At 38.4% G+C, this 24373-nt stretch overlaps 2 protein-coding genes across 2 annotated transcripts in view; both read left to right on the top strand.

The window, feature by feature from the left end:
* Positions 1-8687, top strand: part of LOC145780005 (laminin subunit alpha-5-like) — a 156137-nt gene extending 147450 nt beyond the window's left edge. Inside the window, exons 66-70 of the mRNA XM_082591702.1 lie at positions 2965-3133; positions 4588-4737; positions 7958-8095; positions 8187-8312; positions 8446-8687. Of these exons, the coding sequence (XP_082447828.1) occupies positions 2965-3133; positions 4588-4737; positions 7958-8095; positions 8187-8312; positions 8446-8591 (729 nt within the window). The 3' untranslated portion in view covers positions 8592-8687. The remainder of the gene's footprint in view (positions 1-2964; positions 3134-4587; positions 4738-7957; positions 8096-8186; positions 8313-8445) is intronic.
* Positions 8688-22866: 14179 nt separating this feature from the next.
* Positions 22867-24189, top strand: LOC145780358 (zinc finger MYM-type protein 1-like). Its single transcript, XM_082592058.1, has one exon. The coding sequence runs from the start codon at positions 22867-22869 to the stop codon at positions 24187-24189; it is 1323 nt and encodes a 440-aa protein (XP_082448184.1).
* The last annotated feature ends 184 nt before the right edge of the window (positions 24190-24373 follow it).

Genomic DNA, 24373 nt, shown 5'->3' with positions numbered 1-24373 from the left:
AGCAATAGAGTGGAAAACACACAGACAGACCAAAAACAAATTACATTAAGAAAAGGCAACTGCATGACTAAGTCACAAATGAATTTGCACCACGGGGAACGTGATACAACTAGTAAATGTTGAGTAGAATGGAGGCGCCTCTCGCAAATAATTGTTTGTTTAAGTTTGGGTTGTGGCGTTTGATTAACAGCGCTTCCTGAATTTTTGTGTCAAATTGGGATTTGCCTTTGCGTAAAATTTTAAATGAGTCAGTAGAGAATTTTTGATCTGTGCAAAAAGAACAATCCATGATATGGTCTTTGATGATGCATTATGCCCATTGAAATGGAAATCTGGTTTGATCATGTGCCTATTAGCTCGGGCTAAAATGATTTGCTGCAATGATGCTCTTTTTAATATTGAAACAGAGAAATTAAAACAAATGTTTTATAATAATGGTTATCCAAAATTGTACTTTGAGAAAATATTGAATCGCTTTATCTCTGAGAATTCCAACCAAAAAGAAAAGGATGAAAATGAGTTAAACGTGAAGCATTGCTTGTCCATTCCGTTTGTGGGAAAAGAATCCAAAACGTTTGCTCGTAAAATCGGACAGTTTATGAAAAATAAATTTGATGTGGACGTTTTTCCTATTTATAAAACATTCAAAATTAGTTCGTATTTTCAACTAAAGTCCCAGACGCCTTTGTCTCTCTGATCAAATGTCGTATACAGTTTTACATGTCCGTGTGATTCGGCATTGACACACATTGGTATGTCCACCAGACATTTGACCACGAGAGTACGGGAGCATCTGAACTTTAGAGACTTAAAGAAAAGTGCCATCAAAGACCTTATCATGGATTGTTCTTTTTGCACAGATCAAAAATTCTCTACTGACTCATTTAAAATTTTACGCAAAGGCAAATTCCAATTTGACACAAAAATTCAGGAAGCGCTGTTAATCAAACGCCACAACCCAAACTTAAACAAACAATTATTTGCGAGAGGCGCCTCCATTCTACTCAACATTTACTAGTTGTATCACGTTCCCCGTGGTGCAAATTCATCTGTAACTTAGTCATGCAGTTGCCTTTTCTTAATGTAATTTGTTTTTGGTCTGTCTGTGTGTTTTCCACTCTATTGCTTTTAATCGTTGCGTGTTTCTCGATGCTTTTAGTTAGTTGTTTAGTTAGTTAGTTACGGTAGTCACTGTCAAGAAGTAAAATTTATTGTAGTTTATAAATATTGCAGATTCCTGATGAGGGCTTAAGTTAGCCGAAAACGTTTGAATGTTGAACTATTTGTAAATATGTAATATACTGTTGTAATGCTCAACTTTAATAAATTATTTATAAATTTAGAAAAAAGAGAAAAAAAAGATACTAGTGAATTTTTTTTTAAACAATTTATATGAGAAAAAAAATAAACAAAACAATAAAACTTTGACTGTTTAACGTATCATTAACCCAATAAACTAATGTAGGGGAAGGTATAATAGACCCATGACCATACCTGACCCATGAGCCACAACCTTCCAAATTCGAATAAAACCTTATAGTAGATTTTTTATCAATTAAATAAGTTGTATTTAGTTCAATAGTATATCTTGGAAAGTTCTGGATTGAATCTTTTAAAATTTTGCAAGTTAGAGGGTGGGGTGTGATTTTGAGGTGTTTTAGTAAAACTTCTCATTTGCGTTTGGAGCTTTACAGAAATTTAAATATAGCTAGCATCGAGATATAAAATTCAGAAATTGTAATGGGCTATATAGTGCAGGATTTAGTACAGTAATTTTAGACTTTACTTCATTCTAATTAAGTAAAGCTAAGATGGAACTTTGTCACCAACAGTTCTGACCCATGATCCACCAAAAATGTTGTCCCTTGAACCATAGTTCATGGGTTAGCACAATGCCTAATTGAGGGACAATACACATGTTTCATTTATTTTAGGAATTATTATGTACTGTAAGTGGAGTGTAAAATATTATAAAATGGCTAGCGAAGCTGGTGATGCCTCAGCAATTGTTTTTGTCCTCCCCCCACCACTTCTCCTGTAATCTGGAAAAACCTAGTAAGTCTGTTGAACACAAATTGGAGGAATCAAAGGTTTTTCTAAAGCATTATACATCACTCACATGACTTGTTAGGTTCTTCCAGTTGAAAATCTGTAAACAGAGAAGCGTTTCTTGCACTTTGACTGGATAAACAGATGGGGGAAGACCTCCTAAATCCAAACAAGGGCTTAACTGAATTTTTCCAAAAATTTGGCTTACTAGGTTTTTCCAGAATACAGGAGACTTGCAGGAACGCCAAAACAAACAGTCGACATTAAAAAGTTTTGAACCGACTTTTCGCAGTTTAATATTGTTTAATCTATTTCTGCAAACTGTTAGCAGTGTGCGCATTTGACAGTGTATTAATTGTATCTTAAAAGTTTTCCCTAAACATCTTTAAGGTCTAATTTATTAGAGTGGTTCAAGGGTCCATACCCGGGGTTCAAGGGTCTAAACGCGTTTGCACCCTTGAACCACTCTGATCACCGTCAATGTTGTCAAATATTTTTGTTGATCCGATAATTATATGTGGTTGAATTTTTTACACAATATACTGAAGTGATCACACTATGTTGTGCTGAAATTTCGTCATCATAGAGTAATTAGTTAACCAATTATAGCTTTTAATGTGAAAAAGTGGCTCATCAGTCCATACCTTCCCCTACGTCATCAATCCTTCTATACTAGAAAGAATTGTGACACTGAGCACTCTAGCTGGTAGATATTTCCAGCAGAGACTCATTTTTGTCGGTCTAGGGTTCGCATTTGCATGCAGGATCGACCACATAAGGTAGACGTCTTTCCTAACCCTCACTGATCAAATATTCCTACATTCTTTACTAAAGTTATTTTTCGAAATATTGTGAAATCTTAAAGTGATCCAATTCCAAGGTTACCTTGTGGCTGGAAAGAACTTTCTTTTTAAGGTTGTGTCTAAGAATTCTGCCGCAAACCCAATCAGCAGCAGGAACTTGGCCGACTTCCAAGGATGCATCAAGGATGTAGTTGTGGACAATCAAGCAGTGGATGCTTTCGGCAAAGGGTCATCGTTCCGAATCAATGTATCCCCGTGCTTCGAAGGAGGAACAGAAACTGGTCAGGAAATTTAAGTGGATGCGTTTATGTTTTTTATGAGTTTGTTGATACCGGTAATTAATCAAACATTCCTTAATCTCAATTAAATGATTAGGTTTGTGCAAAAATAGACACAAGGTAGAGACCGATAACTGAAAGATGTTTCGTTCCTTGGATCGACTGAAATACAAAAAATGAATAAGACGAAAGTGTATTTTTTATTTTACCAAATCATTGCAAAGTATTTTTAAAACATAAAACCTGCATTAAAACTTTGATTGATTGGCAATCAGGTCTTGTGGCTTCTGTGAAGCATTTTGTTCCATATATTTTTCCAATGAATGACTCTTAATTAGAGATATAGCCGGTTTTTAGAATTTTTGAAGTGAGCATCAATAATTATATAGATTAAAGTCTCCAAATCTTTTCAGACATTTAAGAAAATAACAGTTAGTGCAGCATTGAAATTTGAAACAGTTTAGTTTTAAGTGTTTGTTGAACACGTTGTTTTGTGCAACGCTGCTCTTCATTGCTAATACAGTAGGCTACTGTTTGCATTTTATTTCTTGTTGAATGTCTGCCAATCAGAGGCTTTGTGAACGAATAGTAGCCTATAATGTATGACAGCCTATACTATTTTACGTAGGCTACGTATTCAATCAATGACCAAAGGTGGGCAGTAGCGCGTTACTTTTATAGCGCCGCTACTTTTTTGTTACAAGTAGCGGTAGTGCCGCTACATTTTTGTTGGAGTAGCGGTTGCAGCAGTGGCCGCTACTTTTTTCAATGTAGTGGGTAGCGTAGGGCACTATGTTTCTTTCTGTCGCACCACCACTACCCACTACTTTCCGATTTAAAGTAAACAAAAATTGCTCGTGTTTGGAGGTTTTTTATGGAAACGCTGCGTAACAAATGAAAGCAGAAATCATTCGACTATTGCGGGAAACATCAAGCCACGTTGATACCGACAAGAGTGACACCAACACTAGTCACGGAAGGTCAATTATGAAGACTTATTTTTCAGACAGAAGCAAGTCCTTGAGCTTTCCTAGTGCAGTCACCCTATTATTAAATACCTACAACGTCTCTCTATTAAACATAAGGTCTCTTGATTACAGACAACACCCCATTCCTTCTTCTGCTGCGGTGGGGAGATTTTTCCCCATTAGAAATGATATGCTGAAGCCAAAGCGGGCAGGACTCAGCGATTGGCAGTTTGACATGCTTGTGTTTACGTAACAATAAATTTTACCTAGGATGTGTTTTCCACAAAGACGTTGAATGCCGCAGTGCAAACGAATATCATTCGCTTTCAAGGTCGTTTTGACGTCACAAAGTGCTTCCTGTGAGTAACGGTAGCGGGTAACGCGCTACCTTCAAAGTAACGGATTTGTTGGTGGATCACGAAGCAGTGGGGTAGACCTGTTGATGGCAAATCACTAGCTCATAAGCCAATCTAATACGTTTTTGTTTAGGGATGTTTTTTCCCCACCGGGAAGATGGCTCCTCATCCGCTTACATGGTGGCCATGAACGGTTACAACGTTGCCACCAATATTGAAGTGACTATGGAGATAAAGCCACGATCCCAAACAGGGGTGATATTCGCTGTGGGGGGCACAACAGGTCGGTTCTATTTTAATTAACTGCTTTAAATTATTATTTACTCTCAAACCGACGCTCTTGTAAAAGGTTCGATAAGTTAGCGAAAATAAGAAAAGAAAGAAGAGCAAACCTTTTATTTATTACTTTTTATGACCTTTATTATTATTTTGTAATACCCCACAAAGCAGCGGTATATACCTAGCCTGGCACTTTGGCTTAAATTCGAAAGCTGTATTTCGATACCTATCACATTGCCGCCTAGACTTTAGGGCACCGGATCCACATATTCTGACCACACCAAGACAAACGTGTTGCTGTCGCGGAAAAATGGCCGAACGTTATAAGACTGATACGGCCATTGCCAGTCAGCAGTCATGAAAATGGACGAAGGAGTAAGGAGCAACCTAGACGCCAAGTATTGAGATACAAGTCAGACATGTTTCACCAAGCTCTAAAGGTATCGGGAAGCAGTGCTTGATTTCTAAATTTTAGAGCTCTAGTCGATCAACAAGTACAGTATTTTAACCAAGCTTTATCGGTTAGATCAAGACAATGAAATATCTTGTGACAGAAGTCAAACCTATAACAATAGCCTACTTGGTATGAATACTCGGTTATATGTCTTGCTTCTTCTTCTTCTTCGTCGTATGAATTAGCTCTTGTTTGACAAGCTTCGTTTCGCATACGTATTTTGTATAATTTTGTATGTTACTGACGGGGGGACCACGTGAAGGTGCTTGTCTTCCTCCCCATGTCTTGCTAATAGCCTACAAACGAATTTATTTTCACACAAGTCGGTTCAATTATAAAATACTAAAAAAAATCGATTTCGATCAGCTAGCAGCTAAATCATCTTCAGTTAAGCTTATTCAAATAGAATTGATTGATTGAAAGACGAAAAGATTGATTCTATTTGATTCTTATTAAGCTTAACTGAAGATGATCTAGCTGCTAGCTGATCGAAATCAATTTTTAGCTTTTTATGATTGAACCGACTTGTGTGAAAATACACTCGTTTGTATTTATCGGTTAGATTTACAAAATTGTCAAAGAAAAAGTACAATTCTGAAGCAACTATCGTGGCTTAACAATTTGATTGATTGAATCCTTATCTTCGGACTGGGAAAGCTTCTTTGAGAGCCTAATCCTGGTAGTTTCGCATAGCCTACTTGCAGAACCACTGACGCAAGCCCTGTTATCGAGATTGACATAGTGAAGTTTCCGATGGTTAACGTGTTGTTGTTTGTGAGCTATTCCATTGATTGGATGCCGCTGAATGGAGATCGGTCCTTGGAATGCGTTACTCAAGCGCTGCTTGATCTTGAAGCTTCTTCGCTCACAAAGTCACGCGTTAACCAACTGAGTATCAGAGCAGAGTAATTTGACTGAATTTTCGAACAAAGCAGCACTTGTGATGGTTGTTAGGTTCAAGCCAAAAGTCAAGAGCGCAAAGTTGGATTTAGTTTAGAGAAAGCTTCCAGTATGTATGGGTGAGCAAGAACAGCAACGTCAACTGTCCTAGAAGCGATTGAGGGAGAACTGAGACTTGTGCCCTGTAAAGTAGGCTATGGAACAACATACAGGGTGACGCAAAAAATGCCACCCATGAAAACATCAATAAAATGCACACTCTTTTTTGTTTTTCATCCATATTTAGTACACATAAAGTTCATGCTTTACCTGACATGTCTACCCAGTTTCAATGATTTCTGACAAACCATCTTCGTTTTAGTGCCGTTCAAGGATGTGCTCTAAATGTCCACCTTTGCGTTGCAAGCTTTCCTGGATGCGACGTGCAAAATTGTCAATTACTCTGGCGCATTCCTCTCTAGAAATTGTCCTGATTTTGGCATTGATGGCTGTCTTCAGTTCAGGGATAGTCTGGGGATTGTTCTTGTAGACATTATCTTTGAGATAACCCCACAGATAAAAATCTGGGGGGGGTGTGAGGTCCGGCGAGTGTGAGGCCCATTCAGGATCACACCTCCTACTGATGAGACGATCACAAAAGCGTTCCCGCAGCCATTGCAATGAGTCATTTGAAGTAGGCTATGATGGGGAGTTTCTCCATCTTGTTGAAACCATTGTTCATCCCTCACAATACCTCTACGTCTACCCAAGGCTGTCCAAAACTTCCTAAGAACCCCTAGATAACGCTCCGTATTGATTGTGACTGAATGTTGGTTCTCGTCTTCAAACCAAAATGGCCCAATTATTCCATGCTTGGAGATTGCAACCCAAGCTGTACACTTGATGGAATGAAGTGGCCTTTGCAGACAGTCCTCTGGAAGTGTTGTTCCCCAGAAGACGTTGTTTTTTGAGTTCACATATCCAGACAATAGAAAGTGAGCCTCATCAGAGAACCAAACATCGTCCAGATAGTGTGGGTCCTCGTCGATCTTGTCACAGAACCATCGACACATCACTACACGCATCTCCTTATCCCTTTGAGTAAGTTTATGCTTAATCTGTATTCTATGGGGATACAATTGCAGATCCTGCACTAAGATCCTTCTAATTGACTCCCGGGGAATTGCGAGTTCTTGGCTGCGATGCCGTATTGACTTGCTTGGACTGTGACCAACCGAATCCCTGACAGCATCAATATTGATCTGGGATCGAGAACTTTTAGGACGACCAGAATGGGTAGCTCTGTTACTCTTGGCATTTAAGTTTAAGATTGTTCCGTGGGCTTGAAACTTGTGGATCCAGGTGTACATGAGTTTTTTGTCCGGACAATCTCGACATCGAAACTTCTTTTTGAATCGGGCTTACATTGTCACCATCGAATTCGTCTCAAAATACGATTCTACACAAAAAGTCTTTTCTTCAACTGTCCAAGGCATTTCTAAAATACTTTATTTTTATTTTTACAGGCAATAATTTTTCTACATAAATCTGAAATATAAAAGCATTTGGTTAATCATTATTGATTTTATTGACCTTTTCATAGGTGGCATTTTTTTGGGGTCACCCTGTAGTAGAACATGGCAGTGAAGAAAGTAGTGGCAGAAGAGCAGAAATAATTCCCATTAAATTTAGGTGGGTGTTGTTCAACAAACACAAACATCTTTAGTAACAGTCGGCTGCATAGGAGAGTGGTGAAGATATTGATCAGATGCTCTAAGGGCGCCGGTTCAACACCACCCACATGCATGCAAAGTGTCTGTGGTAGAACACTGAGAGCCATGGCTGAAGATGGACAAGATTTGGTTTCATTAATGGTTACGTTGCTTTGTAGGTAACTTCTTTAACCTTGCACTGGTTGACGGCAGAGTGGTCGCTCGACTACGTCAAGGAGGTGAAACGCTCTTTTCAAGATACTATCCTGCATCCTTTGGGGGAAGCATGTGCGACGGGGGCTGGCATAAAGTGAGAGGTAAGCTGATCCTCAAACTCATGACGTCATAGTTACTTATGCTCACTGCAACGTCCCCCACCAACGTTGACGTTCAACAAACTATTTTTAGTGATTAAAGCAAAGAACATAATTGCGCTGACAGTCGACGACAATCTGGTTACTCCCATTGAAGAAGGGACTTTAGAAAACGTCAATTGCCATACCAACGGCCCCTTGTATATTGGTGGAATACCAGGTAGGGATAGCATAGTAATTTATTAATGTTAATGTAACTTTACATTTCAAACTTAATCGTCTGCTTGAAAAAAAGTAAAAACTGTTCTCATAATATCCCGGTACATGGCTGGCATGCGCGTAATGTATTCCAGATGGGGACTACATGGATGGCCTGCTGACCAACAGCCAGTACACTGGCTGCATTCGAAAGATGAGAGTGGATTTCTTTCCCGTCAACACCAACACTGCAATTCTAACTCACGGAGGCATCACCCCCAGTGCTTGTCCTCTGATGTAGATACAATTGGTGCTGCTTCTCTATGACAATTATTTGATGATTTATTGTCAGAATAAATCCTCCTATTTAGAGTCTCATTCAGGGATTCATAGAATACGGAATCAGTGCTTCCACTTCTGATAATTGATAAATCCTCTTCAGTTTTCTTTTTTGTCCTGAAAAATCCCTTTTTTCTCAGTCGGAAATCCTTCAAAATTTCCTTCATAGGCGAGGTTATTTTTGACATTATTTAAGTTAAAAAAGGTGCTAATACAACTTTAAAGTTATTATAATCTCAGTTAAAGCTATTTTAATCTTGATTTTTTTTCAGTAGCACAAGTATGTCGAAGCAACGTTGTTTTATTAGAACAATAGGCTGCACAAAAGCAGCACATATTTTACAATAACATGGTTTACTTCCTTTGTTCACTGTCCAGCCAAAAAACTGCTTGTCAGTTGGTCGGTTCTGGGACATTTACCACCTGGAGTCCTGGACATCATTTACCAATTACCACTCTCATCTTTCCTACCCGGACTTCTTACCTATTCCTAACACCAAAAATGCACAAGTGGTAAATGTCCAGTAACGAATTATTCATCCATTAACAAATTTATTTATGTGTTTAGTTCAGTTTTCCTTGATGCGCTAACTTAACACTATAGGCTAGGGCGCTAGGCTACCGTATCTATTTTTTCTCCTTGTCAGTAACGTCTTCACTATCATCTGAGACTGATGAAAAACTTCAGGATATTAGGCCTATTTATGATACTAAATCAGTCTGACTGTGTACACTATGTTGTATACACATACACAGCCTAGCTAGCTCTATTACTATGACACCATAATAGGTTAGCATAGGCAGTAACTAACTTTTCTAAACCGGAAGGACACCACTAGCCCAAGCTTATCATACCTAACTGTACGTCGAAGCTCAGTGAACTTTGTCATTGCTACTCAAGTTCAACTGTAAATCAACGGATTACCTAAAAACTAACTCACTAATCACGTCCAACTCCAATTCCCAAAATGGCGAGAATAGAAATCATAAATCAAGCGACAGAAATAGTGCAGGCCCTTAGGGGCAAAAATGAGCATCTTTAGGCTAAAGGTGTTACACGTTGTTTTTTTGCATTTTTTTGTAGTTGATGAATCTAACTTCAATTTTAGTGGGTGCCGCAACTTTTTGGGTCACGTGATCACCCCCAAATCGGGGATTCCCCCCAAGTCAATTTTGAGCTCTTTTCACGGCATTTTTATGCAATTAGATACGTTATTTTTTTACATTTGGACTGACTGCCACTACAAAATACACGAGATAAAAATGACACAAAATTATGTTATTAATGACGTCATTGTGACGTCATGTATTAATCTTTTGCTTGTTTTTTTCTTATTGTAGTCGCTTGTTTGTTGTTGGTGTTACTTTTTTGGTTACAATAAGTTACGAATGGTTTTTCAACTGATTTGATTAGTATTGAGTGTCAGTACTAACATATTCAAAATCTTAAGGAATCCAACTTCCGGAAAGTGGTTATTTTCAAGATAGCTTCCAAGATGGCCGCCAAACCATTAAACAAAACAGTAAATTGACCATAACTCGGTCTTCATATGACCAAAACATGTAGTTTTGGTGTCTATATCTACGTTTTTATACCCTGTGAAGTCAATGAGACTATTCTCAGAATTGTTGAATTATCTGATAGCCTATAAATTCAATATGGCAATCCAAGATGGCCGCTAAACCATTAAAATAACAGTAAATTGACCATAACTCGGTCATCCTATGACCAAAGCATGTAGTTTTGGTGTCTATATCTAGGTTTTTATACCCTGTAAAGTCAATGAAACCATTCTCAGAATTGTTGAATCATCTGATAGCCTATAAATTCAATATGGCAATCCAAGATGGCCGCTAAACCATTAAAATAACATAGTAAATTGACCATAACTAGGTCATCATATGACCAAAACATGTAGTTTTGGTGTCTATATCTAGGTTTTTATACCCTGTGAAGTCAATGAGACTATTCTCAGAATTTTTGAATTATCTGATAGCCTATAAATTCAATATGGCAAACCAAGATGGCCGCCAAACCATTAAAAATGTACAATAACAATGTATTGTTTATTAAAAAACCCGGTAAATTTCTATCACAGGGATTTCTATATATATTTGGGTTAACTGAGCAGGCATAAAGAGCTCATACGATGTGGTCATGTAGACTCTTGACATAATCAGCGTAAAGAAAGCAAATCGATCAAGTATTACTAATGCTCATCGCTGTCACTCTCGATGTCATCGTCTGTAATTATGTGATTGCTGTATGGACACATGAACCAGTTTGGCATGGTCCACATCCAGCATGGTATGGTAGCACATATCTCCGGCAACTACAGTGAGGTGAACACGATTCGCAATTGCAGTGATCATTTTCAGTAGGTTGTCCGGGGCAGCTTTCATGTCCGTCATGATTGGAACCATCTGATTATTGTCTACTTTCCATCCCCAGTCTAGAGCATCCATACCATCGTCAGTAGCCTACCCATCCTGACCATAATCTGGTAGTAAACTCTGAGGCAGTGGAATTTGGTATAGGATGATGTAGGTGGCAAAAGTTCATGGTGAACAAAGGATTTGGCTGTTTTAATTTTCTTGACCAATGTATTGTATCGCTGTGTTTCTAGGTTTACTACTGCCATCGTTGCCAAACATAACGGTAATAGCTTTGTTTCCAAGATCCTTAATGATGTGGTCTGTCTGATTTGGGAGAATAAAGCAATTTGCACATTCTTTGATTATTGGTTGACTTTTCACTAGTTTCTTGAAAGCGTCTTCTTCCCGATACCAAATATCCTTGACGTTGAATCACAACCGGTGAATGAAGAGGAGCTGTAAGCATAATTATGCCTGGTCCGATGATTGCTTTAAGTTTGTTGATGTCGTGTATCTTGGTTGCGTAAGTCTTTTCATAGCGGAAGTAGAGGTCTTTAATGTCTGGATTAGTGTCAGCATAGCGTAGTATCAATATCAAAAGGTCCGTGTCTTCACCAATTAAAGTCGTACTATGTCGATGAGGGCTGTCCATCTGCCGTCTTGACGATGTCAACATCTGCATCACCTGGAGCGTTCATCACATTGCAGCTTCTATTCCTCAGTTGAGCAGAAATTAATCCTTCCTTGTTGGAAGCTCGAGGCAAGAACTGCTCCTTCTTTCCAATGAACTTGGTGTCTACAGTAAAGTGAACAACCGGGTGGACGTTCATGCCGCGTCTTTGATGGGTATTGTCTTTGATAGACAGACCACCATATCCATCAAAGACCACCGTTGCTAAGCGATAATGACGAATGGTAAAATCTGCATACGACTGTGCAATAGACCCATAACTGTCTCCAGTTTCCATGGCACTCGATGCAACAAGAACCCTCCATCAAGGACGTAGTGATCGGTTTTCGAGGCAGATTCTTTCACTACTTCATAATCGGCTGACATCACACTGCTGGCATGTTCTGTGATGGCAGTAGCTATTTGAGGCTTATCTTCTGCAAGAAACAGGGTCTGGATGTTACGTGGCTGTCACAAGTAATACTCGTCTTCCTCTCAACTGGTCTGAGTTTTTGGGAAATGACAGCAACAAAACTGCGTTATATCAACTGGTTCAACAAGCTGTGATAACTTCAGTCGATCCAAACTTGTTTACGATTGTTGTAACATCGTTAGATACAGCTCTTAACAATCAAAACATTGGACATGTCTGAGGTTTCCCCATGTGATCACGAAGAGGCAGACACCCGTATGTTTCTCCCTGTGAAACATGGAAAATCCGATGCCATAGTCAAAACAGTAGATACTGATGTGGTAATTATTGCAATTTCGTGTTTTGACAAGTTAGAAATCTGTGAACTATGGGTTGAATTTGGAGTTGGAGAAAAAACTCGCTTCATTCCAATCCATGATATTGTTTCATCTTCACCTCAATCTCCGATGATTTGCGCTTCTTTACCTTTGTTTTATGCTATCACAATCTGTGATACTGTTTCGTCTTTGGAAAAAAAGGCTTGGGATTATTGGATGCTTAATCTTACCGCAATGTGTGGCTTATTTAACTCTCTGAATTTCTCAAGCTCACCTAGTTCTATAAATGACATACAAAAGTATGTCATAGCTCTTTATGGCAATGGTCCTACTATCACGGATGTAGACGAATGCTGTTATATGATGTTTACCAGTGGTTGCACTATTGAAAAGCTGCCACCAACGTCAGCTGCTCTGATGCAACATACACGCAGAGCGATACATCAAGCTGAAATACGGAAATCAAGCCTCGTAAATGTTCAGCAACTACCTTCTCCTTTAGCTTGGGGTTGGAAACATAATGATGCAAATCAGCTTGTTCCGTTTTGTCAGTCTACTTGTGGCTCTCGATGTTCCTGTAAGAAAAAATCCATAAAATGCACAAGTCTTTGTTCACGCGAGTACGAAACATGCAATTCGACCACAAAATATCCAATCCTCTCTGATGTTTCATCTTTAATCCACATGAATTACTAGAACTCTATCTTGTAACTTGTCGTACACGAATTTTTTTAACATCAAATTACGTATGGTAGGAATTTAACATCGAAAACCGCTAGTTTTTTCATCTTGAATTAACAGTGTTAAGACTCTGACATTGCATCATCTGGGGTCGTGTATTAATTTGATTTGTAGATCATAATTAGGCCTACATATTATTTTAAATTTTAAAGTGGCATGACCAAAAGGGAAATTCACCCCTGGTAGCTGCTCTTCTGGTTATTCCCTTGATGACGCCGTTATTGCGTCATACTGTACTGGAATTATTGTTATTGCTTGCAATTGTAAAATTTTAAGCATTTGCAAAACTTATAATGAGAGTATTTGATCGCTTTTTTCGGAATAAACTTACCTTTGGTTCCTGAATTTGAAGTTGTCTAGTTTTAATAATGTAATGATGACGTCATAAAAGATGCAATCATGACGAAACTACTTTTAGGAATTGTGAAATGGTTTTAGTAACCGGTACTCCAACTAAAACCAACAGCAAACGACCAAAATAGGTTAAAAAAGCAAAAAAATATATGTGATGACGTCACAATGACGCCATCAATCAAATTATTTTGTGTTTATTTTGTCTCACTTATTTGTATGTGCTTTTTAAGTTAAAATATACAAAAATCAAATATGTAATTGCACAAAAATGACGTAAAAAGAGCTGAAACGTGATTTCTGGGGAAATCCCCGATTTGGGGGTGATCACGAGACCCAAAAAGTTGCGGCACCCACTAAAATCAAAGTTGGGTTGATCAACTGCAAAAATATGCAAAAAAACAACGTGTAACACGTTTAGCCTAAAGATTCCCCTAAGGGCCTGAACTAAAAGGCGAGAATGGGAAAGAGAGTGAGAGGGGGCTCCGGATGGCGAGTGACAACGGAAACCAGCTGATCATCGTTATTCCAGTCGTATTTAGAACTTTGAAAGGGAATATTAACAAAACATTCTTTAAAATTGCTAAAAACAAGAATTCCCTTTTAAAGACAAAATTTCCTTGTAAAATTGTTAAAAATCCTTCCTATTTTCATTTCCTTTTTTTATCCTTCGAAGCGTTGAAAAATCCCGATTTCGGGATAAAATCCTTCAAAGTGGAAGCACTGTACGGAATGTCCAAACTCCAACTATCAGACAAGCGCTAGATGCGATAAAAAAAAGTGTTGCCAGGGGTTTTCAAAAGTTTTTGGAAAAATTATTATTTTACAATGGCAGAAACCCAAAATGTGCCAGTAAAAAACTAGGCTTATTCCTAAATTAATCCAAATACATTTTATTGTCGACTTATCAAACCACCATAATGCTTATAGATTTAACCTCTCCTACGCATAAAACTTATAACCTGAAAAGAAATTACATTACAATTACATTTAAAACATGAAGCTTTATATTCCTGACTTGTATTTTAAGTTTTTTGTTTTAACATATTTCTCAATACTATAGCCTATTGTATTTTGTACACCTCGCTCTTCGTTGCTCAGAGCTAAGCGCACCAAGCAGTGTTTTTCAATTTACGTTTTGTAAGTAGCCTAATTCACATTTTCACGGCAAGATAACATAATTAAATTACAATTTGCTTTCAATCAATTTTGTGCAACTTTAATTTTTAGGGTCTTTTTTTGAACGGGCAAGCTTTGAGCGACCACCACTTCAGAAATGTCAAAACTATCTGGCAGCACTTTTGTTTAACATAGCCTCAGCTGGTCAGATACCGCAGCTAAGTTGGTCGTCTCGTACTTCTATTAATGTTTGGTTTGCATACTTGCGGAACATCATATGGAGGCTGGATTTATCCTTTGATAAATCTTAAAGCCAGTCTTTTACCCCTGGGAGAATTGAACTGGAGATAATGCATTGATTTAAAAATTAAAATACTTGTTCTATATTTGGATTGATGAATCCTCTTCTATTGTGGTGCTATAAGTAGCCTACTGTGCTGGGAATAATTAGTTGGAAAAAAAACGTAGGCTATAAAAAGTTGGAAGCCACTGCTTTAAAACGTATTAATGACGTAGAACTTCAACGATTTGGCCACCACTTGTTTCTAAAGTGTCTGCAGGTCACACAAGCGGCGAGGTAGTTTTGCGATATACTCCATCAGGAATAACTGAGTCTCAGAATTATACATGGAATAAATAATTTTGGACATGGAGTTGTCGAATTAATTATTGATTCATTGAATTACTATTCCTTTTGTTTTGAAATACAAATTAATCTTATTTTTAATTTTAATTGTATTTTCAAAATGTGGATCATAATCGAACAAGCCTTAACTTGTTCGTAGGCTAATTCTTTTGTCTACGCTTCATCTGTACATAAAATCTTATTAGCCTACCATGGGACAAAAAGTGCAATAAAGCGTTATAATCGCAGTAATTACCATCACCATCGTCATACATTCACTAATTTCCTGCCTCTCATCACGTGCTTTGCTTTCGTAAATGAAATACGATAATTTCAAGCAAAAATACTTCTAGGCAAGCGAAATTTCACACTACAAGTCTATACATAAGTGTAGGGGAAGGTTAGTTTTGGGGGCGCAAAAGAATTCTTTCCCGAATATAAGCAATTGTGCCCAAATAGTTTTTGCGGCAAATCATAGATCATCTAGTTAAAACTTCCCCACTGCTATCAATAGTCTGGTATATAAACGTATTTTACAACTACTTTCCCACATACAACTTTTCTTGACACTACACTTTGGAATAAAGATTGAGATAAAAGTCTCAAACACTACAAGGCGCAAAAAGTATGAAAACAAATGTACAGCAGCTCTATAGGAGCTCAATGTAGCTCTATAGCAGTGGTTCTCAACCTTTTTGTTTTGGCGGACCCCTTTTGGTACCTTCGAAGCGGTCGCGGACCCCCAAAAAAATTTTATCTGAAATTTTGGTATATCGATTTTCCTATAATTATAATGGAATCAAATGTTTTATGAGTTTCGAAACGACTTAAAAGAATTTGGTGAACTCGCGACACACTTATGACTATTGATGACATTAGAGAAATTATGTTATGAGCTTTATGTTGGCACATCAAAAATCAGTAGGCTATATAATCTATAATTATGTTGATTTGATGTTTTTCTATAAATTTTATCAAAAACCAATAGAATTTTGCGACCGTTACAAACAATTTCTTCCAATTTCTTCCTTACTACTGTCTCAAAAAAATTAAGTTGAACATAGCCTTATTAAAAATTTAATTCATTTATATTCGTCTCGGTTCTCGTCCCATTATCCACATTACGATTAATTTACTTTTCATTATTTAAATCAAATCTTCAATATTCGATAATTAATTGGGGTAGGGCCAACAAAACGTTAGTACACAAGGTGGAAGTGATTCAGAACAAATTTATTAGAGCGTGTTTGTTTGGTGACAGGAAAACTTCGACGACCTACATGTACAGCAAATTTCAGGTATTAAAAGTGAGTGACCTTGCAAAGCTGGCATATGCACAGTTCATGTTCAAGTACGTAAATAATTTTTTGCCAGCATGTTTCTCTGGCTACTTTGTTAAATTAGACGACATACATCAACATGATACAAGACATAAGGCTAAAACCAGATTTTTTCTTCCCAGGTTTGAAACAAACTTTGGCAAAAAAACACTCCATTTCTTGTGTGTGCAAGTGTGGAGTGAAATTTCACACGATGTAAAAGATTTACCGTTCCATTGCTTTAAAAAAAATCTCAAAAACCAACTGTTACATGAATATACATGCGTACCTTAAGTGCTCAATACAAAGGATAACTTACCTTTACAGTAGGCCTATATCATCATATCGTAAGTTACTTATTAATATTTGTTCTCTACAGTTATTAGTATCAAATTGCCCTGTTTTTGTATGCTTCACATAAAAATTGTTGCAATTCGGTGGTGGTATCCACGTTTTTCCTCGTTATTTCAGGAAAACTTTCGCAAGTGCTGTAGCCTATTATAGCACACAATCACTAATTATTGGTGGTTGGTCAATTCTTGGTCGTTGCTCGTTGGTTTGAATCTTCATCCTCGGCTTACTCAGTCTGAGAATGCAGATTCAAACCAACAGTAGTTGTTTTTCAATCTCAGTGGCGAACTCTTTTTATTCAATGAAGTAGTGTGCCTGCCTCTGCACACTAGTGTGTATGAATGTGTAGTTAGATTTACTGTGATGGGGTGGTGGCTGACTAGATGACTGCTTATGGTCTTTCGCTACCATCCTGATTGCGCCATAATCTAACCAACAGTTGTACAATGCATTGTTTTGACAATTACATTTTACTCTGATTATTTGTTAATATATGGCGCTGTTAAACAAAATAAATTGACTTGACTTGACTTGACTTATATGATATTTTTTTAGTTAGAAACCAAACCTTTGAACTTTCAAAGGACATCGCATCGTTTCGTTGGGAAGTACAGTTTGAAAATCACGGTAGCCTAATACACAAATAAAGCACAACCAACCAATTTTTACATTTCGTAATTTATCAATCATGCTGCAAACTCGCAAGCTTTCACGGACCCCCTGAAATCGCTTCGCGGACCCCAAGGGGTCCGCGGACCCCCAGTTGAGAACCACTGCTCTATAGGATAACATCTATAATTTAGACAACAGCTGCAAGAATGTAGATGTGATCAACTGATCATGGTTTTTAAAGTTTGAATACATTTTGCATGTATCTCCCAAATAATGAGAAAGCACAATACAAGTAATTCAATGCAGAGAATGGAAATAAAACCATTTCACATCAATAAGACAGAACATCTACATCAAAATACGTACAAATTGTCATAATAATATTAAAATTTGAGTTCAAAAGATTAATTGAGAACACAATTCCTTACAGTTTTCAAAACATATCATTTAAATTTATTATTATAAATAAAATGTCAATTTATACGACCATGCATCAAAAATAATTATCAATTGCAGTGTATGGTATTTTGATGTTGGGAACAACTTTCAAAAACAGTTAAATTTTAATGAAATTTGTAAAACATGTTAAAAGTTCTTGCCCAATTTTTTGATGAATCAAAAAGTATGGAAGTGCAGTCGCAGCTCTTACACCTATGAGGCTATACAAGAAATCGAAACGACCAAAGCAATAACCATAATGTGTTTCGTACTGAATTAGGCTGTTTCCATCTCACTTGTAAATTCTTCAAACAACTCAGACTACCAAAAAGAATGTTAAAAAAATTCGGATCAAGGTTATAAAAATTCACACGAGCACTCAAACATTAGCCTACATTGTTTGTATTGTATGGTGTTATGGTTCCTTTCTCAGCAAATTGTTTTATGGTTATTTTGTGCAACATCTTAGGTTACAATTTAAAGAAATTGTGTCAGGGGTCCAATTCTGTTAACGACGTAGTCTTAGATTACTTCACGTTAACGAACTTTCTACCACCATACGTTCTTGACGTGATGGCGTAACCTACATTTTGCAAGTTTGTTTAAAAACCGAATTGATGACCTGATGATGATGAGCGTATTGTGATCTCGAGACCGCTGCTTTCAAACTATCAACACATTAGGGAACGTTCAAATATTACGTAACGCCTTCGAGGGGGAGAGGGGGGTTTATGCAAAGCGTTACGTTAGCGTCACATCGGGGGGGAGGGGGTTCAAGCAAAACGTTACGTAACGCTTTCTAGTACGGAATGATAGTTTTTTGTGCTGAATTCGTAGTGAAAAAGCGTTACATGGGGGAGGGGGGGATTGAAAAAAACGTTACGTTGGCGTTACATGGGGGAGGGGGGGGGGGGTCAAAAATTCGGAAAAAAGGCGTTACGTAATATTTGAACGTTCCCTTAGTACATTACTCAAAGTTTTGGCAAAAATAAGTTTATTAAAACGATCATCATCGAAATGTGTGAAGTTGCTTTTAAGGAACTAGGCAGGCAGGCCACAAAGAAAGCCACAGAGGCTATTGCCTACCGTATTTACTTGATTGTAAGCCGCATGTGATAGTGTTAAAAATTTAATGTAAGCCGCCCTTGAATGTAAGCCGCAAATACTGTTTACACGCAAAGCTGAAACTGTTTACTGTAAAGTACCATAAATAAAACTGACAACTCCTTTTTTTCTTTCGAATGCACGTCATAAATGCAAGTGACAATTTAAAATGCACGTCACAACTTCACAATTGTCGGCATCAGACAACGCAGTACGGCAAAACATCTATGGCAAAGTCGACAAGGAAAAAGGCAAAAAGAAAAAAAGAAAAATGTAAGCCGCCTTTGATCGAAAGTCGCCCTTGAATTTAAGACGCAAACATGATGGAAAAAAAACTTTATAAGCCGCTTTATAATCAAGTAAATACATAGGCGTCGATTTTTTCTTAGAAGAGAGGAATTCTGGGTGGGCGAGAGTTTTCAAACAGATTTCATTGAATGTGTATGTTTGCAAATTCGCAATGGTTCGGTCTTCGAAATGAGCATATTTTTACTTCGGCAAAAACGTTGCCGAGGTCAAACGGCAAAATTTGAAATTGCCTCGGCAATTGTTGTGAACACTTAGCAGGAAAAGATTGTACTAAAACATGTAAAACGAGAAGCGAAAAATATACTAGAGTAGTCTATCACGACCGCACTGTTTGATTTGTTGTGATGTAATAATACTAAAGTAGTGATAAAGCGAGCAACGCGATACGCACGCTGTTACGGTAATTCACGTTAAAAAACTCACCGGGAGGAGGAAAGTAAGTTAATTTTGGGTTGATTCAACGTTCGAGTCAGCACAAATCGATTTAATTTTTCCGGCTAGTTATATTGCGTAACAACAATGCCCAATAAGAAATTTACGTTTGTTTTACATTAATTCGACATCTAGCGACGTTGAATTATCATAAAATAACGTTAATTGCTCAACCAGGTACAGGTAACATACTAATAGCTCCCTGCGAGAAGATCGCCTCGATTTACGTGAGCTTATAAGCCAACATAATTTCGGCACAATTGGGACACTGCGAGCAACACAAAGTCTGTTTGATGAACTAGTCAGAATTGGTATCATCAGATGCTGTATCAGCTGGACGAGATAACGGAAAGCAAGGCGCAACAAGGAGTAGATGCTTACAATAATTTGACGTCTACTGGAGTTAAATCAATGCAAATAGCAGGCCTTGAAACAACTTTTTTTTCCGGCGGCCAAACGTGTCCGACTGAAGCAAGCTGTTCGGCGGCCAATCACAAGCACATGGCGGCCATCGGAACTTCGACACGCATCAACATACAGTCTTCGAAATTAGCACATTTTTACTTCGGCAGAAGCGAAAAATATACTAGAGTAGTCTATCACGACCGCACTGTTAGATTTATTGTGATGTAATAATGCCAAAAGTAGTGATAAAGCGAGCTACAAGATACGCACGTGGCACGCTGTTGCAGTAATTCACGTTAAATAACTCACGGGGAAAAGTAAGTTAATTTTGGGTTGATTCAACGTTCGAGTCGGCACAAATCGATTTAATTTTTCCGGTCGGTTATATTGCGTAACAACAATGCCCAACAAGAAAGTTACGTTTGTTTCACATTAATTCGACATCTAGCAACGTTAAATTATCATAAAATAACGTCAATTGCTCAACCAGGTACAGGTAAAAAATTAATAGCTCCCTGCGAGAAGATTGCATCGATTTACGTGTACACTAACATAATTTCGGCACAATTGGGATACTGCGAACAACACAAAGTCTGTTTGATAAAGAACTAGCTGTCAGAATCGGAATCATCAGATGCTGTATCGGAGCACGAGGTTGTCGCGTCATCACTGGAATCAGACACATCAAGAGGCTCATCGCTTGGCTGTAAATCTATACCGTCTTTGCCGTTCGCAATGAAGCGTCCACGTTTTGCGGCTTTCGGGCTTTGATACCACTCCACAGTCCACAGGCCTCTTTCTTTTTCACAGAGATCCATCAGGGTGTTGACTAGGGAATAAATCTATGCTGTGCCACAACGACTGGGAAGAATGTCTAGCCCTAACGTTACAAACGCTCGTGTGGCCTCGGCATTTTTATTGCCGACGCTAATGCGCCATTTGCCGACGCTAATTTCGAAGACTGAATTTATCGCATTAATGAAGTGTATTGTGGTGTCACTTGCATCCAGCTTATCGTCAGACATCAGCTGCTTGATCACTCAATAATGTTAACAATTCAAGCATAATACAGGGTGTATTGTGATTTATCGAGTGCTTTAACGCTTTTCTAGTCCTTTGCGATTATAAGTGTCAAAGTACTACTACTTTATTTACAAGGCCGCTTGTGTAAAATTTTCTCGGAACTTCATGGCGGACAAATGCGGCCGACGGAAGGGCGAGACCCGGCGGACAAAATGTCGGTTTTTGTAGGTTAATCACGGCCATGGCCGCGATGGCCACCTTCAGTTTCGAGGCCTGATATAGGGTGATATTTTTTTTATAAACGATTCTCCCAGCTGGGCACATGTCTAGGCGCCGGCGAAGTAGGAAGTAACCCAAATAAAACATCCAGCAATAGTAAGATTGAATCAACATTCTAGTCTGGTGTAGTCTAAGAAAATTAGTTTATTCTTGTAATCTTGTTGTCCTTACAATCACCTCGGCAATTGCCGACGCTAATTTCGAAAAGTGTGGTTAGTCTTTCTCACAAAGACTACGTTTAGCGTCGCTGCAGCAATTAAGCTTTAATAGGTTGGATGTTTTCTTTCTTGCATCTTATGAGCGCTGCTAAACTAAACAAACTTTATTTATGTTTTCTTTTGCAACTTAAAAAGCGCGTGACTAGTGACCTGTTATCAGTGCTGTGTCAAGGGGGGGGCCAAGGGGGGCCCGGCCCCCGAGCCCACCATCTCAGGGGGCCCACAAGTAATAGACTTTTGCGCGTCAGTGGCATGTTTTTTAGCTGCTAAAGTTTACTGCGTGTACTTCCATTGAGAAGATAATTTAGGTCCGGTACCAATGAGATGCGGGGCCTGGGCCCTTATAAAAAAAATATCTCAAAAGTCACCATATTATCTTGAATCAAAGTTAAAATAGGCTGCGACCAGGCGCGGATTTATGGGGGGGGCCCAGGGGGCCCGGGCCCCCCCCGAAATTTTGTGAGGAATTGTTGAAACTGTATGTTTCCGCAATTCCGCATCAAATGGTTTGATATGCTTCTAAACAGCTGATATTAGTCCCACGGCGGACTAATATACTGATATTAGTCCCACTCCGTTATTTTCTTTCATACAACTTTAAATACATTTTAATAGCAACGTTTGTTGGAGCTGACTCAGCTGAAACTAACGCTGAACCAAATGACGTCAGTTGAAACAATCTGAAACCTTGAAACTTGTCGATCACTTGTCAATGATGATTGTGATTTGTGGTTTGCAGTTTGTACTCTGTGCTGTTTTCAAGCTGAATACAGAACAAATTAACCAAAAATTGTACAACAGATTTACGCTAATTGCTGAGTTACGCTACTCTAGTCTAGTGGACGCAGCGAGAGTTAAGTTTGGTGAGCTAATTACGCTAGTAACAGAGTAAGGCAGCATAGGAAAGGTTTTATTAGGCTAGCCTACCAGTACCACTTGACAAAAGGTAAAACCAACGACAGTTTAAGAATACTTGGACTCGTGTCTCAGTTATTTCCTTGGTAGGCAGGCATCCATTTTAACTCGTTATCTAATTATTGTTATCAGTGACTTGTGACTATAGTGTGGTGTCTCGTGTCTGTCTGTAGCTTTCTGAACAAAACATCCTTTCCAAGATGAGGAAACGTAAAATAACAGATTTTTTTGTCAGACCTTCGATAACCATTGATTCGGTTGATGAAATACCTGAAACATCTAATACTGAATCCACTTTCCCTGCAGTCACAGACCCGGTTTCGATAAATCAGCACACTACTTCTATTGCACAAGAAGCTGATAATATCAATGCAGACGACGCGGGCTTTTGTTTAGACATTGGTAATGTTCCAGAGCAGGGCCAGAGAAATTTATCTGACGAAGTGATATTAAAGTTGATAAACTGGAAAGAGCCAAGTACTACATGTTTTCCACTAATCCAAGAAGGAAATCATCGAAGGTCTTTTCAGCATTCATGGTTACACACCTATTCTTGGCTCCGATATAGCCACTGCAAAAGTGGAGGTCTATGCGTAGCTTGCGTGCTTTTTGGACCCAATTCTGTTGGTCGAGGCAATCATCAAAATCCAGGCATATTTGTAAAAACGCCAATGATAAAGTACAAGAAAGCTACCGAATATTTGAAAGGCCATCATACATGCGATTTTCACAATGAATCTATGACGAAGATGGAAGAATTTGTGCTGAGACGAAAAGATCCCAGTCAAAGCATTGCCAATTTATTGGATCAACAACGAAAAAGCGATATTAAACGAAATAGAAAATTGTTGGTACCGATCATTCAAACTTTGGTGTTTTGTGGAAGAAATGTACTTCCAATTCGAGGCCACCGAGATGATGGTGCAATCGATGTTGATGTGGACCATGTGGTTGGAGAGGGTATTTTTCGAGGGTTACTTCGCTTTCGATTGCAAGCTGGCGATAAAGATTTGCTGGAACTATTTAACAAATCACCATCCAAACCAATCCTGATCAGCAAATTCACTCAAAATGAGTTGCTAAGTATTATTGGAGAAGAAATCCAGGAAAAAATTGTTGCCAAGGTGAAAGAAAATGTTTTTTTCAGCGTGTTGATGGATGAAACCCAAGACGTTAGTTGTAAAGAGCAAGCAACAATTGTAATTCGGTATGTGGAGGAAGCTGGCACAATTGCGGAAGAGTTCGTTGGCTTCAGCCATGCAGTTGTTTTAACTGGACAAGGCCTCGCGCTGCTCCTAATGAACTATTTGAAAAGGTTAGGACTTGATATTTCGAAGTGTAGAGGCCAGGGGTATGACGGTGCTGCCGCTATGATGGGTAAAATAAGAGGTTGTGCAAAAATTATTTTAAACGATAACCCTGTTGCCTTTCCAGTTCATTGCTTCAGCCACAGGTTAAACCTAGTAGGCTACTGTCCAAATCATGCGAATTCCCTCCAATTCGAAACATGGCTTCGATCTTGACAAAAGTGTACGATTACATCAAATCTTCTTCTGTCAGGACTAAGAAACTTGAAGACACGGTGAGTAACAGTTACTCCGGTGAAACGAAAAGACGTCGGTTAGTTCAGTTGTGTCCCACTCGTTGGGTGCAACGACATGATGCTGTAATAGTGTTTATAGAAATGGTTCCAGCCGTTTCAAAATT

The sequence above is a fragment of the Aplidium turbinatum genome, chromosome 11 (assembly GCF_918807975.1).
Source record: "Aplidium turbinatum chromosome 11, kaAplTurb1.1, whole genome shotgun sequence".
Lineage (NCBI taxonomy): Eukaryota > Metazoa > Chordata > Ascidiacea > Aplousobranchia > Polyclinidae > Aplidium > Aplidium turbinatum.
The sequence above is the reverse complement of the archived record's forward strand: the minus strand, read 5'-3'. Positions and strand labels throughout refer to the sequence as shown.

What these genes read in the sequence shown, in the direction of transcription:
- LOC145780358 (XM_082592058.1), top strand. Translation starts at nt 22,867, where the DNA reads ATGAGGAAACGTAAAATAACAGATTTTTTTGTCAGACCTTCGATAACC.